This window comes from Lissotriton helveticus, chromosome 3_1 (assembly GCF_964261635.1).
Source record: "Lissotriton helveticus chromosome 3_1, aLisHel1.1, whole genome shotgun sequence".
NCBI lineage: Eukaryota > Metazoa > Chordata > Amphibia > Caudata > Salamandridae > Lissotriton > Lissotriton helveticus.
The window spans coordinates 1,175,796,316-1,175,814,374 of NC_136061.1; the positions used below are offsets into that span (position 1 = coordinate 1,175,796,316).

At 45.5% G+C, this 18,059-nt stretch overlaps 1 protein-coding gene across 1 annotated transcript in view; it reads left to right on the forward strand.

Moving 5' to 3' along the window:
- The window catches only part of GLB1L2 (galactosidase beta 1 like 2), a 949,835-nt gene that overhangs the window by 567,116 nt on the left and 364,660 nt on the right, over positions 1-18,059 (forward strand). Inside the window, exon 10 of the mRNA XM_078681819.1 lies at positions 15,625-15,762. Within this exon, the coding sequence (XP_078537945.1) occupies positions 15,625-15,762 (138 nt within the window). The remainder of the gene's footprint in view (positions 1-15,624; positions 15,763-18,059) is intronic.

The following is an 18,059-nucleotide window of genomic DNA, read 5'->3' on the forward strand; positions in this document are numbered from 1 at the left end:
CCGTAGGTTCTGAGCCATCTCGCATTGTCAAAAAATACAAGGCTCCAGCTCAAGACCTTCTTTTTCTGCGCTCAGACCCCCCACCAGACTCAGTTATTGTGGCAGCGGCCAGAAAAGCACACTCTGCTGCATCTTCTTCTTCATGTCCTCCCGAAAAAGACAGCAAGAATATGGACTCTCTGGGGAAGAGGATGTGTAATACCTCAGCCTCGGTGATGAAAGTAGCCAGCGCCTCAGCTCTGCTAGGGAGGTACGACAGATCTCTCTGGGACTCCCTTGCCAGCTTCATAGATAAACTCCCGAAAGAAGATCAGCAGGAATTTCAGGAGATACTGCATGAAGGTGTCTTGGTAGCTAACCAGGTGATTAGTGCGGCTGCAGATGCATCTGATTTGGCCGCCCACGGTTATTCCCAGGGTATCTGTTCCAGGCGTTCGGCTTGGCTACGCCTCACAGGCCTGAAGCCGAATGCTCAAAGGAGGATTGTCAACCTTCTGTTTAATGGTTCCTCATTATTCGGTGCTCATGCGGATGATGAGATGGCCAAGATGAAGATGAAGTTGGAGACCGTAAAGGCTTTTGGTCTTGAGAAACTGAAGGAATTCAGGAAACGCTTCCGCCCCTATGACAAGCTCTCCTCCCAACAGAGGGTTCAAACCCCTCAGTGGTCGTCTCGGAATCAACATCAGCCGAGGACTCAGTTCCAGCAGCGACAACCTTGCAGAGGCAGAGGAAACAATAGGCAGCAGTCATCAGCAGCCAAGCAGCCAGCCAAGCAATGAGCTCCGGTAGGAGGAGGTATCACCGTTTATCTGGAAGAGTGGAGATCCATAACAAACGACAAATGGGTGCTGAGTATTGTTCAAAATGGATACTTGCTGAGGTTCAAAGCCCCACCTCCATCAATTCCTCCTCAAAGCAATTCCAATCATTATCTCCTACTGTTGCAGCAAGAGGTGGACGGTCTACTACAAAAAAACACCAGCCAAGGAATTTATTCCCGTTACTTCCTGGTCGAAAAAAAAGGCCCGGCAAGAGAATACAGACCGATTCTCGACCTAAGGCTCTTGAACAGGTTCATCCGCAAGGAGAAATTTCGGATGTTGGCCCTACACCAGATCTTTCCACTTCTACATCAGGGAGACTGGATGTGTGCTATAGACTTGCAAGACGCCTACTTCCATATTCCGGTGTCGAGAAGGCATCGCAAATTTCTCTGTTTCCAAGTGGGCCGTTTCGAGTTCTTCCATTCGGGCCCAAGTCAGCTCCCCAAACGTTCTCCAAGTGTATGGCGGTGGTGGCAGCTTTTCTACGAAAGTGCAAGATCTTCATTTACCCCTATCTGGACGATCGGCTCCTGAAGAGTGCCACCCCATCGCTACTTCAGAATCATCTCAACTACTGTCTTCAGCTGTTGCACTCGGCTTCAGGTCAACTTCTAAAAGTCGGTTCTCAATCCGACCCAGAGAATCCATTATCTGGGCGCCTCTCTGGGTACCGTGAAGGCAAGTGTGTGTCCTTCAGAGGAGAGATTGTCATTGATCAGAAACAAAGGGCACGATCTCCTAAGTGCAATTCATCCCACAGTCAGACAGGTCTGGTCACTGTTGGGCTCCATGGCCTCTTGCGTGTTCATCGTTCCCAATGCGAGATTGAACATGCGTCCTCTGCAGCAGTCTCTGGAAGACCAGTGGATGCAAGTTTCAGGTCGCTGGGAGGACAGTGTGACTCTGCCTCAGTCTGCCAAGGACTTCATCAGATGGTGGATGAAAAGGTCACACCTGCTGAAAGGAGTTCCATTTCATTAGGGCATTCCCACTCAGGCTGTAGTCACAGATGCCTCCCTACAAAGTTGGGGAGCACACATGGGGTCTCTTCAAGTGCAAGGTCTCTGGTCGGAGACGGAACGAGGATATCACATCAACTTCCTCGAGTTACGAGCCGTGCACCTGGCTCTCAAGTCTCTGTATCATTCTCTCCAGTCCAGCTCTCTCTTAGTTCAGACGTATTATCTGAACAAGCAGGGAGGCACCAGGTCGAGAACTCTCTCTCTGGAGGCACAGGCCATTTGGAAATGGCTTCTCGCAAGAGGTCTCAATATCGTGGCCATTCATCTTCCGAGTTCCATGAACGCTCAAGCAGATTCACTCAGCAGGGACTTCGTAGAAGCACGCGACTGGATGCTAACTGCCGAAGTCACTCAAGACATCTTTCGACAATGGGGAGTGCCAGACGTTGACCTCTTCGTAGACGCCGCCAACACCAAATGCCCCGTCTTTGCGTCCATGTTTCCCCAACCAGGATCACGAGGGAATGCCCCTTTGATAAACTGGTCTCAGACATTACTGTACGCCTTTCCACCGCTTCCTCTGATCTCTGCAGTAATCAACAAGTTTTACAGGTCCAACACCAGAATAATCCTGATAGCTCCAGAGTGGCCGCGCCAGTGGTGGTACCCAGATCTTCTACAATTGTCCGAGGTGCCAGACTGCAGGTTGCCTTGCCGTCCGGATCTGTTGTCCAAGAACGAGGGGAGAGTGTTTCATCCCAATCTCTCCGCCCTCAGATTGACAGCATAGCTCCTGAGGTCATTCAGTACGGACACCTAGACTTACCAGCCGATTGTATGTCGATCCTGAAAGAAGCCAAGAGACCCTCCCCTAGAAAATCCTATGCTTGCAAGTGGAAGTGGTTTTACCTGTAGTGCAGGGTCAATGCTCATGATCCGGTCATTGGTCAAGAGCAGGTGCTGTTTCCATACTTACTACATTTGGCCAAGTCTGGCTTGCAGTTCTCTTCGATTAAGGTGCACCTAGCTGCTATCACTGCATACAGAAAATCTGCATCTCAAACCTCTTTTTTAAAAATGCCAGTGGTGAAAGATTTCCGTGAAGGGCTAAAAAAGGTTTACCCCCGAGTGAGATCCCCATCTCCTCCTTGGGAGCTCAACATAGTCCTTACAAAGCTTATGGGTGCTCCCTTTGAGCCCATTCACAAGGCCTCTCTGCAGCATTTGTCATGGAAAACTGCCTTTTTAGTCGCCATCACTTCTGCCCGCAGGGTTAGTGAGATCAAGGCTTTGTGTTGTAGAGAGCTTTATACTGTCTTCCACTCTAACAATGTGGTTTAAAGAACCCATCCGAGCTTCCTGCGAAAGGTGGTCTCAGATTTCCACATCAAACAGGCGATCACTCTCCCTACCTTTTTTCCCAATCCCTCTACTCCACCAGATAGGTCTCTCCATTCTTTGGACCTCAAGAGGGTTTTGGAATTCTATCTTGACAAAACTAAGTCCTTGAGACACACGGACCGGTTGTTTGTTAACTATGGTGTCATAAATACTGGTTCATCAGCATCTAAGAGGTCCATCTCTAGATGGATTGTATCGTGCATATACTTGGCCTACCAACTTGCTAATAAGGTTCTTCAGGGCAAACCAAAAGCACATTCCACCAGGGAGAAGGCTTCTACCACGGCCCTTCTAAGAAATGTGCCTATGTCAGAAATTAGTAACGCAGCTACTTGGCGCTCAGTTCATACTTTCACTCGCCATTACTGCTTGGACTCTGATTCTCAGGCGGATGCCCAAGTTGGGCAAGCCTCTCTGAGGAATTTGTTTGCTTAATATCATGTTAAGATGCTTGGTCATGTATTTTTCTATACTATTTGCTCCTCCGCAAGGTAGTGGGTATGGGCTTGCTACTCTATTCAGTGCTTATGACTATTGATGAGTATCCCCTGGAAGAGAAGGATTAGTTACATACCTGTAATTCTAGTTCTCTTCCTGGGGTATACTCATCAAAGTAATAAGCAACCCTCTCTCCTCCCCGTACGAGCATTTTTAGTATATTTGGTAGTGGTTGCATCTGTTAATCAGGTTGGTACAAGTTAGTACACCCTAAAAAAAGAACTGACCTAACTGTCATCTGTGGTGCATGATAGGAGCAGAGGGGCTCCTGGAGGTCTTAAAGGCACGGTGTCCACGCTCGTGGAAGCCTTAAAGGCAAGGTGCCAGTTGTTTACTGTACTGTGATGTTTATTTACCTATGCAGTCTTTAGGCCAAATGCCTTCTATTACCTGCTTTTCTTTATGAAAATAAAGATTTTCTTGTGTCACACTATTTCAGTGTATGTTTTCTATTACAGTATTTATGTGTAATACGACTTTTCATGCAAGAGAAACCTATGTAATTTTGGCATGTTGCCCATTTGGAAATATGTTTGATGGTTGGTACTACGACTCCCAAGAGGCCGAGGGGCATTGTGACAGGAAAGCGAATTAAGAGCTCCCTAAGGCGTGTTCCTATATAAGCTCCGCCTCCACAGGAAACGGTGCTTGACAAACTTCCTTCGTACCTTCTGAAGACCGTCGAAGCCGTCACGCCTGTATAGACGGAGTCATCGCCCCTGAGAAATCTAACTTGCTTCCTCTCAGGCATACCTTCCTTTCCGAGCACTCAGGTGCTCTTGTTCCGGTATTACAGTGCCTAAGCCTCCATGTGTGTCCGGGTCAGCCTTCGCAGGTAGACAGCTGCGTTCATGAGAGTCGGAGACAGCGCGTAAAGGCGCTCTCCTCTCGCGGACGTTTTCTTTTCCTGTCCGGCTGCATTCTGCGACAGTATCGCGGAGTCGCCATTAATCCATGGGCTCTCGGCAGTGCTGTATCCTGTTTTCTTGCACCACCTCGAGAGTCGGAGACTGTGCATAAAGGCAGAGCTGTACTTTCACAACAGAATATAGATGGTCAAGACCATCCCATTGCTTTCATAAGCAGAAGGCTGACCCCTAGAGCGAAACGTTGGTCAGCTATAGAGAGGGAGGCCTTTGCTGTGGTTTGGGCTCTGAAGAAGCTGAGGCCATACTTGTTTGGCACTCACTTCAAGATTCAGACAGACCACAAGCCCCTCCTATGGTTAAATCAGATGAAGGGTGAAAATCCCAAACTTCTTAGGTTGTCCATTTCCCTACAGGGGATGGACTTTACATTGGAACATAGATCTGGGAGTGACCATGCCAATGCAGATGGACTCTCCTGATATTTCCACTTAGAACATGAAGACTCAACTGGTCAAGGTTAGTTTAATGTCCCTAAGTTTGGGGGGGGTAGTGTAGGAGAGTAGGGTCTGCTCCTATGGTCACCCCCACTTTTTGCTTTTGCTTTACTGGTTTTTGACTTAGATGTGGCTGTTGGCCTGCTAATTAGACCCACAGCCCAGATGCACTCTCTCTAAATTCACACCATGTACTCTAGGTACATTCACAATTGGGAATTGGTTCACCTTGTCAGCCCCTGTAGAAGTGTACCTTAGGTACTCAGGGCATAGGTGTAACCAAGGCCTACCAGGGGCTGCAGCATCTATTATGCCACCCCTGGCTGGCCACTCAAACTGACACAACTGGCTGATCACTCAGCTGGGGCAAGGTCGTGTAATCACCCCTTGCTTAGGCATAGTATTCCTATATCTACCCTTATATATAGGCACACAGTAACCTATAAGTCACTCCTATGGCAGGCCTTAACAATCCTGGAGGCAGAGTGCTTGTTTATGTGTGATATGGTGCTCTAGCATGAGCTGAGCCTGTCTGCAGCTTTCGGAACCATGTCCTTATAGCTGTTCTATGATAACGCCATTATTTGGAAAACAGGGGACCCCTACAATAATAGGTTTGCTATATGTAGGGAAACAACACTTTGGAAAAAGTATACTTATAGCAAACATGCAATTAATAAGTGCCAAATCTCTCAAACAGAAAAATTAGATAAAACATTTGCCAAAAATGTATGCGACCTTAAATGTACTACTAGAAATATAGCAACACATTTTAAATTGATATACAAAACTTTTTATTTGGTATAGATAATTGTACCGAGCATTCTTATTTCATTAGATATATTCATTTTCATATTTAATAAATTCAGTGCAGATAAATAAATAATAAACAATTTACATTAGTACAGAAAAAACAGACAAAACATAAACATATACTACATAAGTCACACTGGACCGGTCAATATTCTATTGTCGTGGGCAAAGCGGTTGGTTTTGACTACGCGCGTTTTGGCATTCTGCCTTCATCAGGTGACCGTCATTCGCACATGAACTAAACAAGACAAACACTAGAAAAAATACAGAAATATATATATATACATATGTACATATTAGAAAAAGGTCGCATAATGATAATTTACATAGCATATATACAAATATCAACAAGAGAGACTAGGTCACTATTTACAAAACATTTTTTTACACATTATATTACATTATTTACAAAGAAAGCAGCTCATTTGTTGTGATCCATATTACATGTCAACATAGACAACTATACTAGACAGGTTTCATGTTCCTATACATATCACATGGTCTATCTACACATATTCTTTGGGTATTCTATAGATATTCTACCTGACATATGAGTGTCATCTTAATACCAGACAACAGGTCATAATTAAAACATTTATAAACTATTGTCATAGTATAGGATATTTCAGGGTATATTATCGTAAGTCATCCGACCATTACCATCAGATAGGATATAAAGACAAAGGCCACTAGTCCTAGATAGAATAGGAGAATAGGCAGTAAGAACTAACCAGTATGGTTGACTGTATACAGTATCTAGACCTAATTTAAACTAACCATACCTCTTGTACCTCATTATTGAAGATTATCATATTCTGGATATACTTACATAAGTATTATATCAGGTTGATTAGAATCGATGATTAATTATTCTATATTTTCATCCTCTGACTTTTTATTGATAATTTTTGTGAAACGTGCAGCCGACCCTGAATGCAATGGAGATAGGTGGAAAGCAATGCTTATTTAGTATATATTATTCAGGTCTTACATCCATTTTTCTAATGATGTTCTCTATAGACTGCTCTCATATATTATGTATGGAAAATACCCATATAAGACATTTAGTGGGTTTAAATTCCATATGGATAGTTCTTATCGTTAAACATGACATTGTAGTGTACTGTTTTATTCCAGAGGGCATAGGTATTTACCATATTCGAAAGGGATGGTATCCAGGGTCAGAAAGATTCTAATCGAAGATCAGGTTACTCAGGGGGTAAAAACGTAGACGATACTGGGTGATAGATGGTTCACATTCGCCTACATTAAAGAAAGGTATAGATAAATACTAGTCTATATTAACGACATAGGAAAAATAAGTCATACAGTCAAGAACGCTAATTGTTCTATTTTGGTAATTTACCTCAGTATAGACTAGAGCGTGTCATATAGGTTCATGATCCAACACGGGAGCAATACTGGCGGGTTAAGATATGAAAAACGGCAGTGTCCTACCAGGGTTCAGGAATAAACAAATTTATTAAGATAAGGTTACAGCTCCGGTGTTGTTTAAGCTCCGAGTGAATATTTAATGCATACGGTACCTTAAAGGGAAACTAATTCCTTGATATGAGTAAATATGGGAAGCAGAATGGGACTATACGATTTAGGTGCTGTCTGATAGTCCTACGGAACCTGGACACAAAAAGAAAGAAAAAGAATAAGAAAAAGAAAGAGAATAGAGGCGGGGGCTAGTATCGGCTATCAAATCCTGGAACACAGTGTCCCTAGCGACGCCGCCCTGCCACAAAGAACCTCACCTTCATTTAAGTCTTCCTGATAAAACGCCAGATTTCCCGGTGGTGTACCATATCGCATTCACCAAACGATAGCAGGATTCGAGGTGACTATTTTTCGGCATTTATACCTAACGTGTTCCCGCCTGGTAGATATATAATTATGTACACCTGACTGAATATGGGTGCACTCGCGATGAGGTCATCGCTTTGCGATATTTGGGCATAGAGATAAAGAAAGGACTACCCTGGCGGGGTACGTCATACAAATAAACATAGGCAACAGACTCCCCGCGACATTGCCCGATTAAAGGGGGTAGTTTCTTGCTTAAAGGATACATACTGATGTGTTTTAAGCACAGTAATATCTATTGAATATAATATCTTATATATTATATATTAGATCTTTTTAGAAGAAACTACATAATAAAAATTAAAATGAGAGTAGAAATACAAATAAAAAGTTTATTGACAATACTATCGATAGTGGTGATAACCTCCAGATATACTAGCTATCGGATAGGATAACCTTCAGATGAATCACTGTATGTGTCTAATCATAGCCAGTGTGTAAAGTAGTCCATGACAGTATCATTTATATCAATCAGATATGTATTGCGCTAGGTGGAAAAAACTACATCTTATGCTCTGAAACAGAATATGGTCAATATTATGTTGAAAGGGGATATCACCATTATAAGGACCGCACTATCAAGTAATAGTGTCATAAAGTGAGCAGCATCTCATAGCTCATATGATCGCTTGCTCCCATGGAATATCCAAATTGAGCCCCCTATCGACGGTATTCAAAGTGAACATCCAGAAGACCTCACGTTTTTTACGGATCTTGTCAGGACATAGGCCATCTCATACCTCAATTCTTTCCAGAATTATCCATCGGATATCTTCTGGTTTGTGGTTACATTCCAAGAAATGGGCTACCATGGGTGCATTCATCTTGTGTGTCCTTATGGCAGATTTATGTTCCGTCAACCTGGTATATAAAGACCTTGATGACTCGCCGACATAACCCATATTGCATGGGCATATTAGTAAATATACAATGTTTTTCGTTTTGCAGTTAGTCATGCCCTTGATCTGTATTTTAACTCCATTGTGCACCATTTCATTTGTTTCAATAGCCTGGGGGCATACTTTGCATGTTCCACATCTGTAGTTGCCGACTACTGGGTTTAAGTTGGTTATACTCCTTTGGGTATAATCTACAGATATGCGCATGCGTGATCTCACCACCAGATCCTTGATGTTTTTGTTTTTCCGATATGCAAACAGCGGTTTCGGCAATTTTTCTTGATTTGTTTTGTTCACATTCAAAATATGCCAGTTCGCATTTATTATTTGGCGTACCTGATTGTTAAGAAGGGAATGTCTAGAGACAAATACTAAATTTGTCACTTGCTTTGATTTTGTGCTATGCAACAGATGTTGACGGTCATAATACCTGGCCCTTTTGAAGGAATCTCGCACTAATCGATGCGGATAACCGCGTTCCTCGAATTTTTTGCTCATTACTGTTGCTCTTTCATCATAGTCCTTCAACTTGGTACAGTTTCTCCTTAACCGTAAAAATTGGCTAAAGGGGATACTGTTTTTTTGTGTAGCCGGATGGAAACTGTTGCTATATTTATAGTAGTACATTTAAGGTCACATACATTTTTGGCAATTGTTTTATCTAATTTTTCTGTTTGAGAGATTTGGCACTTATTAATTGAATGTTTGCTATAAGTATACTTTTTCCAAACTATGATAACGCAATACCATATACTCTTAAGTGCATTATAATCCTCGCGGTTACATGCTAACTTTGGTTTGGCTTTATCTAAACATGTCGTGTAAGGTGTCATACGCTTTGGAATACTACCCCCTCGCCAATTCTGGCGACCCGTGTAGCATTCCACCCTTCTAGAGGGAGAAGACATGTTGTTTCTGACTATCCCGGTTAAAGTTAACCAGAGCCCCAGCGTCACAAAATGGACGCTGCTGCCACAGACACAAGTCTGACCTCCTGCTGCTGGGAGTCCTTCCAGTCACGGAGGTTTGGACAATAGGTTTCCTGCCTGGAGAGGTGCGAGCACCACCCCAGACAGGACTTTGTGTATTGGGACAGGGAGGGCTGAATAGAATGAGACACTGCCTGGGGCACACTAGGTGCTCCATGCATACCCCAGTTCAAACCGGTTGCTGGGGCACTCCAGCCCCAGCGCGAAACTGGACAAAGGAAAGGGGGTGTAACCACCCCTCTTCCTGGTCCCACCCATAGGAGGGACCTAGAAAGTTATCCAGCCCCTTTTAGTTGTATAAAGGTAGGAGCTTAGTCCTGAGACTTTAGATTAATCCTGAAATCGATACTTGAAATGAAACTCTGGACCTTCGACGTTCTGCTGAAGCTGAAGACTGAAGAATCTCCCTTGTGGCCAAGGAGTGACCACCCTGGGCAACCAGGCACCATCCAGCAAATCAACGGTTTGCTTTGTCGACGCTCCCGCCGGGACCCGAGCAGAGAGCCTGACAAGACCCAAACTTCCAGACCTCTCTGACCCTCTTTTCACGTCTGCAGCATAGCTGAGATCCGTGGAGGCGACGAGACACGTGGGACCGGCCATCTTGAAAAGTCCACGACTTGCTAACTGTGCAGCTCCTGAGGTATCCTCCAAGCTGTGCACTGGGGATTGAGAAGCCTTGAATCCGAGCTCCACCTGCACCGAAGATCAGCCCTCCACACTCCACGAGTTCTGCGTGGGGCCCTTCTGCTTGTGTTCTGCTCGACGCATTGTCCGGTTGCTGGCCCGTTGGCTAGTAGCCTCTGTGACGACAATCCTTTGAAACCAACTCGCTGGTCTGGTTGCAACAGACTGGCCCTTGCCTCCCTGCAAAGGTGAGGCACCTCAGACCTTGCTGGTCTGCATCAGAAGCCTTCTTTGAATCCTGCGTGGGTTGCCTTTGCCAAGGCTTGTTGACTCCAATCCGGCGGTCGACCCCTCCATCTGCGAGAACCTTTGTGGGACAGCTCTTCTCCAGCATCTGGTCGTCCTCAATGCCTCCTGGTCCGCGTGGCTGAAGAGACAAGCTTCCCGACAGCACCTGATTGCTCCTCGCCGTCGTCTGGTTCCTTCCTGGTTCCACCCGGTCACTGGCTAGTGACTCAGACTCTGTCCCCTCTGCTTTCAGGTCTCCTTCATCCCCGATCCGCCCTTGGATCCTCCCGGACATCTTCCTCCTGGTCGCCTGCAGCATCTTTCTTCAAAGGCTCCATAGACTTCAACGGCGAAACCCGACACATCTTCACACCTATGCACCCGCTTCCTGTGGGTGAGGTAACGCGAGTACTTCGGTGCTCCCAAGGGTATTGACAATCCAAGTGTCTAGGTTTTTAGTTGTTTCCTTCTAGCTAGACCGGAAGTGTCCTAAATCCTTCTTTTTCTAAACTCTAAGTTCCCATTGACTTAACATTGACTCAAGCATGTGTGTAAAGACACTGCACGCGCCGCCTGTGGGCCTCCTACTCGTAACCTAAGGTTCAGATAGTGTAGCCCCAGCGATTCTCTAGGCCCTAGGCCTTTCCTTTTTTCCTGACTTGGTACTTATACCACTTTCTTAGTATATGGTTTGCTTCGCCCCTAGGGCCTAACTGTATTTTGTGCAACTTAACGTATTCTGACTAAGTAACTTGTGATGTGCTTATGCCTCTAATCTCATAAAAAGTTCAGAGGAGTGTGTTAGTAAATAAATACATATATATTTTATATATATCCTGTGTGGTGTCCTTTCATTTGGTATTCAAGGGGTTACATATGGTAAACCAGCTGGCTTTACACGCCCTCAAGAGTCTTTTAGCCTAAGACTGATCTGTCCACGCTACCACTAGGATAGCTGGTCTATAAGGTTGACTTACAACCATCCCCATAAGGGTTGTTTGGACTGGTGCAAGGTGTTCACTAGAATAGTGAACATCATATACCAGGCCAACTGAACCCGACTTGACCCGGAGAAGTTGTTTCAACTGAGAATAATAGATCAGTCTCTGAGGTTGTGGGAGAAACGCTCTTGCTTATTCCACATTGAATAGATCCCGCTATTGATGTTGACACATTTCCTCGTCATCATCCTGGAGAGTTTTCTGCCTTTTTAAAACAGGCTGCACCAAGGTCAAACTCAGAGCCTCCTCAATCATGGACAGAAGTTCAAAGGATTTCCTCCCTCTCCTCTGCAGTTCTTCATGTGATGGACACAGGCTCCATATCTACAGAAGTTGGTGTGCTACAAAGATCTCTAGGTATCTCAGTTCTTCACTTACTCTTCCTGGCCACTCCAGATTCCAACACATCACCTCTGTCTTGGTTTTATTGACAAGGAACCCAGATAAGGTCCCAAACTCACTCATGCACTCCTCCACCCCAGGGATTGCTGTCTCTGGATCTCTTGTGGATCTCTTGTGTACAGTATTAAGTCGTCTGCATATAAAGCTAACTTGGAGCTGTATTGTTCTGATGAATGGATTGTATCATCCAGTCTCAACATCTGCGCCAAGGGCTCCACATATAGGTTAAATAGGAGGGGCGAAATCGGGCACCCCTGCCTGGTTCCTCTCTGGATGTTAAAACTCGTCGTGAGGAGCCCGTTTAACAGTATTCGAGCAGAGGCGCCCTGATAACAGTTCTGCATGGTATGTATGAAAATTGGGCCACACCCCATAGCCCTCAAACCTCCCAGGGAAACACCCAGCAGACTCTATCGAAGGCCTTGGCCGCGTCTAAAGCGACAACGGCCAAGGGCTCTGTTTTTTGAACGGCCAGGTCTATATTGCCTATCAAGAGCTGCGTCTGTTCCTGTATGTGTCTCCCTGCGACAAACCCTTTCTGATCCATGTGTATTAACTTCGGGATCAGTTTTGCCAATCTCCCTGCCAAAATGCCCATGAAGATCTTATAATCGGCATTCAGCAGGGAGATTGGACGATAAGAGTCTACCTTCTTCGGGTCCTTGCCCGGTTTTAAGATCAATACAATTATTGCCTCCTTCCATGTGTTAGGGACCTTCCCATTTAAGCTATATATTGAGTTGAAAGTGTCTCCCAAGGTATCTAATAGCTGCACATTAAGGAGCTTATATATTTCACTTGGGAGTGCATCTGAGCCTGCCGCCTTGTTGTTTATCGATTTCTTAATCTGTGCTTCTATCTCCAGGGTAAAGGGGGCCTCTAACTTATTTTTACTATCTACTGAGAGTACAGGAAGCTGTTTATCTGTAAGGAATAACTGGATCAAGCTCGGCGGGGGAGCCAGATCTTCTCTATACAGCTCTGAGAAGATGGAGAGGAGACAGGACTGCATATTCTCGATCTTATTTGAGGTTTCCCCATTAGTGTTAATAATGAGTTCCTTTATATCATTCCTGGCGCGATCAGTCCTGGCTTTCCACGCCAAAAGGGCGCCGGCCTTCTCTCCATATTCATAGTCCTGCATCCTTCTGGTATTCCACTGTGCCCTACATTTAGCTTCTAATATTCCTCTGTACTCAACTCTTGTCTCTTCCAGCTTCTTCATGATCTGAGTAAATTGCTCCGGGACCCCACTACTAGCACCGTCTCTTTCTTTCTCCAAACTACTTATCCTGTCCTCAACTCCCTTCAGTGCCTTGGCTTCAATCCTATTTTTGTAGCATATAATTCCATGTAGTTTCCCCCTTAACCAGGCCTTATATGCATCCCAGACTATATCTGATGTTGTGGAATCTGAGTTTAGATAGAAAAATTCCTTAGAGGGGGCCTGTACAGCTGCCATCACCTCGGGATCTAGTAGCTTAGCCCTGTTTAAAGTCCACGTTAGGAATGGAATTGGAGAAGATACCTGAGCTCAATTTAAACAGGGTGGCGAAGGAAATTGATAGTCTCTTCAGTAGATGGAGGAACCTCCCCTTGACTATTTATGGAAAAACCAACTTGGTAAAGATGGTCATTCTACCTAAGCTGACATACCTTTTCTCCTCTGTTCCATTAACATTTCATAACAAAAGTTTAATGAAGATTCAGAGTAAGATTGGGAGCTTCATTTGGGGTAATAAGGGAGTCCGCCTGGCGTGGAAAAAACCAAGACGCAGGTTAAAAAAAGGCGGGTTAGCCCTACCTGATGTTAGGCTATATGCTGCAGCTTTTCAGTTTAACAGCATACGGATGCTTCTGGTCAAACCGGGTGAGTCTGCCTGGGGGAGGGTGCTGGGTGAAATGGTGTGAGTAGAAGGGGGTGGAGACGGCGAGGCTTTTCTGTACAAGTTTGGTTCGCCTAGGTTTTTTAAGCGGGTGCGCCTGAAGGTACTGAGGGCAGCCTTGGAGTTATGGTATAGACTTAGAAGGTGCTGGGGCATTGGGTACTATTCTGACAATGCCCCGGTTTGGGATGGGCCGGGAACGCCGGACTGCCTACAGGACAGTTTGGCATTGCCGATAAGGAGGGCAGGCATCACAGTCTGGTCTGAACTGTTAGACTCCGGGGGGATACATTCATGGGAGCACCTGAGGGCAAAGATCGGGCCAGGGCTCTCAAGATTCAAATATATACAGTTAACATCTTGGTATGAGGCAGCAAAGGGGGAGATCAGAGAGAATAGTGAGATCGAAGCTTTGTGGCAATCCATCCTCCCAATGAATAAAGAAATCTCTGTCTGGTATAATAGTCTGTTGGAGATGGAGGACCACGAGATACCCCCCTTAGCATCAGTATGGGTGGGAACCCCCCTCGGGCAGTCAATAGAGTCATTGTATGAGCCATCCCTATCGATCTTGTACAAATATGTTAAGCCTGCTTGTTTAAAGAAGAATAATTTTTTTGTGATAAATAGACTTTTCTACACCCCAGCGAAAATTGCAAAGTTCGCCCCAGATCCAGCTCCCAAATGCCCTCGTTGTGGGACACCTCTCGCAAGTGACCTACACATCTTCTTTGAGTGTCCAGCTCTTGAAAAATTTTGGACTGAGGTGGGGGACAACATTCGAGACATTTTGAACACCAATATAGTGATCAATATGCCATTGGTGTTTTTTGGAGACGATGGCGGTCTCAGTCAAACCCTCCCCCAGAAGGTCAGAGGGCTATTAATTTATCTGATTCTGCTGGCCAGAAGGGAGGTGTGCAGGAGGTGGAAGGATCCTCTACCGCCGCAAAGAGAGGATTGGCTTAAAGCCGCATTTTCTATGGCCCGCTTAGACTGTGATGGTGTGGAAGACAAGACAATGAACATCTGGCACCCCTTTGTGAACTGGGGCAAGAATCTAAGACTAACTTAATATAAATGGTCCAATGATTGCACCAGGGTCCCTTACAAAGATGGGGATCGGTAGGACGACCCAAGCGAGTGCGGTAAGCCGTGGGGCCCACAGATCATGAAGGCGGCTTCATAAGACCCGCAGAGGCTTGAAAGGTGAGATGAGGACACAAAAAAAAATATAAAAAAAAAAAAAAAAGAAGGTGTGCCAGATGCAGCGATTTCCTGTTTTTATCGTTTGCTTAACAACCTCAATCTCTTCTAACACAACCAGGATATGGTAAAGCAACCTCATGCATGCCTCCTGCTGGGTGCGCGTATTATCAGGCACTGTTGTGGTGCTGGAACAAAGTTTGTTGGCTAAGTCCCTTGGAGCAGTACAACTTGCTGAAATATCACCCCGCCCCAGCTAAATCACATGGGTTGGGAACACAAGGAAGACTGCTGCACTTTAGTCTCGAGTCATCTCTGTCTGGTGAACAGGAAACAAAAACAGGAAGCGTTTTGGGTGAGAGGTATCCTCTTAGACCAATTAGAATTGTTGTAACAAGCCAATCTGGTAGTGATCCTTGTAGGAGGTGGAGTGGCCTCATGCATAAGGACTATGAGGACTAGATGTGGGGTTAATAGCTGCCTCTGTTCAGTGATTTTCTTTGGTGTGGTACGCTTCATCTCATCTGAATTTCATGAGACTCTGGTCGTTTTGTGTTTTTTGCTGCTCATGCGTTTTTTTTTCCCTGCAGAGATGTTGAAGACTGTTCAAGAAATTATTAAGGATGGTGCCTCCATCAATTTGTACATGTTCCACGGTGGCACAAACTTCGGTTTCATGAATGGTGCTCAGCATGACGCTGAATATCTCCCGGATGTCACAAGTTATGGCAAGTATTAGGAGTACGAGCTGCCCGGTACCACTGAAGTTAATAATCATACCAGTGGCAGTGAAGGATTATATGGTAACTGAGATGTTTATCGAACGTGGGTTATAGCTTGTGTTGTGTACAGTTGCTAAGTTTTTCTTTTGAACATTTCCCTTAATTCACATTTATATAATGATTACTGCCTGCTTTCAGGAAAAAATAGATCTCCAACATTCATCCAGTTTTAAAATCTTGAGGAAAGCACAGTTCTCAAGTTAAACTCACCAGAAATCTGTTCTCTATTCTAAATAGCACAGTTGATGAAGTGAGGTCAGTTTGCATGTAAATACTACGCCAGGATGTACAATTAAGAAAAGCATGAAACGTCACAATCTGTGGGTAGACCAATAATCATGAATTATGCAAGACTTTGCTCCTGTAATAACAAGCATTGGCATTGCCAATAGGTCTCGCTTGTGGGACCTTATAAGTATTTAGTTTTGAAGCACAATATCCTTGTTGCACCAAGGATATTGTGCTGCAAAACTAAATACTTATAAGGTCCCACAAGCGAGACCTATTGGCAATGCCAATGCTTGTTGAAAATGTGTTTATCTGCCCACTTTCCTATCTCGTGCTCTCGAGATTCGGGTGATGCAGAGATTACTAGCGCCACGCTAAAAAACATAAAAGTGCAGAAGATAAAGTTTACAGCCTCCCCCTCCTCAAGCAGACACTCACGTCTGCCCTAGAAAGAATGTCATTGGTGCGTGTGGTCTGTGGAAGGGTCGGCACTGACTTACCTACCGCTCGCAATGTGGTGTAACCTCATCTCTCGCTGGGCTGGTGCGTCTTTGGTGTATTTCTTCTGTGCCTTTCAGGGGTGGGTGGTGAATGAGTGAATCCCTCTGTAAACATCACAAGTGGGTAGGGGAAGTCAAGGATTCTTGAAATTCCCCTTTCATTTTATTGTTAAATTTGAACACTGCGGGTGGGGCTGGGGGGTGTGTATTTTCGTGAGTATGTTTGTTGAGTGTGTGTATGTGAGGGATTGTGAGTGTGTGAGTGAGTGTGTGTGTTGAGTGTGTGTATGTGAGGGATTGTGTTGTGTGAGTGACTGTGTGTATGTGCACAAGTGTTGCTGTCTTTGTACATGCCCCACTGTCCCTCTGTCTCCCCCGGCACATATCCTCTGCAGTCATGTGCTCAGGGGAACCCGGGCTGTTAAGCGCTAGTCGTGGTTAGCAAACAAAGTTTGAGAGTGCAGCTGAAAGCGCTGCTCCCCAGGAGGAAGCGCAGGCCAGCCGAGCCGTGCCTTCAGCGCAAGCGGTACATTCCCCCACAGGGTCATGGGATCTGGGTCATGGCGGAGCTGGGGCTCCTGTCTCGGCACCTACAGGCCCTAGCACCAGCGACGCTCACACGGGCACGGAAACAAAGTGTAGTGGCCAGGGGGCTGGCTTTTGTGACTGTGGCTGTGGCTGTAATAATGGCGGGAATAACTGGATAGTCGAGTTGGTGGCAACTGGTGTTGGATTTGACGCTTTTCATTATAAAAAGCTAAAGTCCCCTCAAGAGATCACCACGCAATGCTTTCCGCAATAAAATAAATAAATAAAATGAAAGACGAGCGGTCTTCAAAAAGGAGACGGTGAGGGCGGGAGATGGTGAGGGCGGAGTGAGTGGGCGAGGAGAGAGAGGGCAATAAAATAAATAAATAAAATGAAAGACGAGCGGTCTTCAAAAAGGAGACGGTGAGGGCGGGAGACGGTGAGGGCGGAGTGAGTGGGCGAGGAGAGACAGGGAGATGAGGTAGGGAGCAATTGTATTACACAGTAAACAAGCAAAAGCAAATGGTGGGGGCCTGAAGGAGGAGGGGGTGCGAGGGATGAGTGAGGATGGGGTAGCAGGGGAGGGAACACGGGCTGGGGGAAGCTGGCTGGGGAGGGGGAGGAGAAATGCAAGGAAGGCTGTGTGCGGCGGCCATCCAAGAATAATTAGGGGAGGAGAAGCCGCAGAGCGCACGCTGGGCGAAGCCCTTTGATGTGCTGTGCGGCAAATGCAATTAGGAGGGAGGGAGGCTGATGCGCGTTCGTGTTTGATCACGTGGTTCACGTGAACTTCATGAAAACGCCAGCAAAAAGCTGGTGGTTTCATGAGGATTTTGGCTACTTGAATTCTCGCTCCGCTCGATGCGCTTGCGCGCATCGATAGGTCGCGAGACCTAAAAACTAAGCACACCCTCACTTATATCCCACGTGCTAGAGCAGTATAACTTTAGATTACTAACAGGAAAGCAGATGAAGCTAGAGCAGATA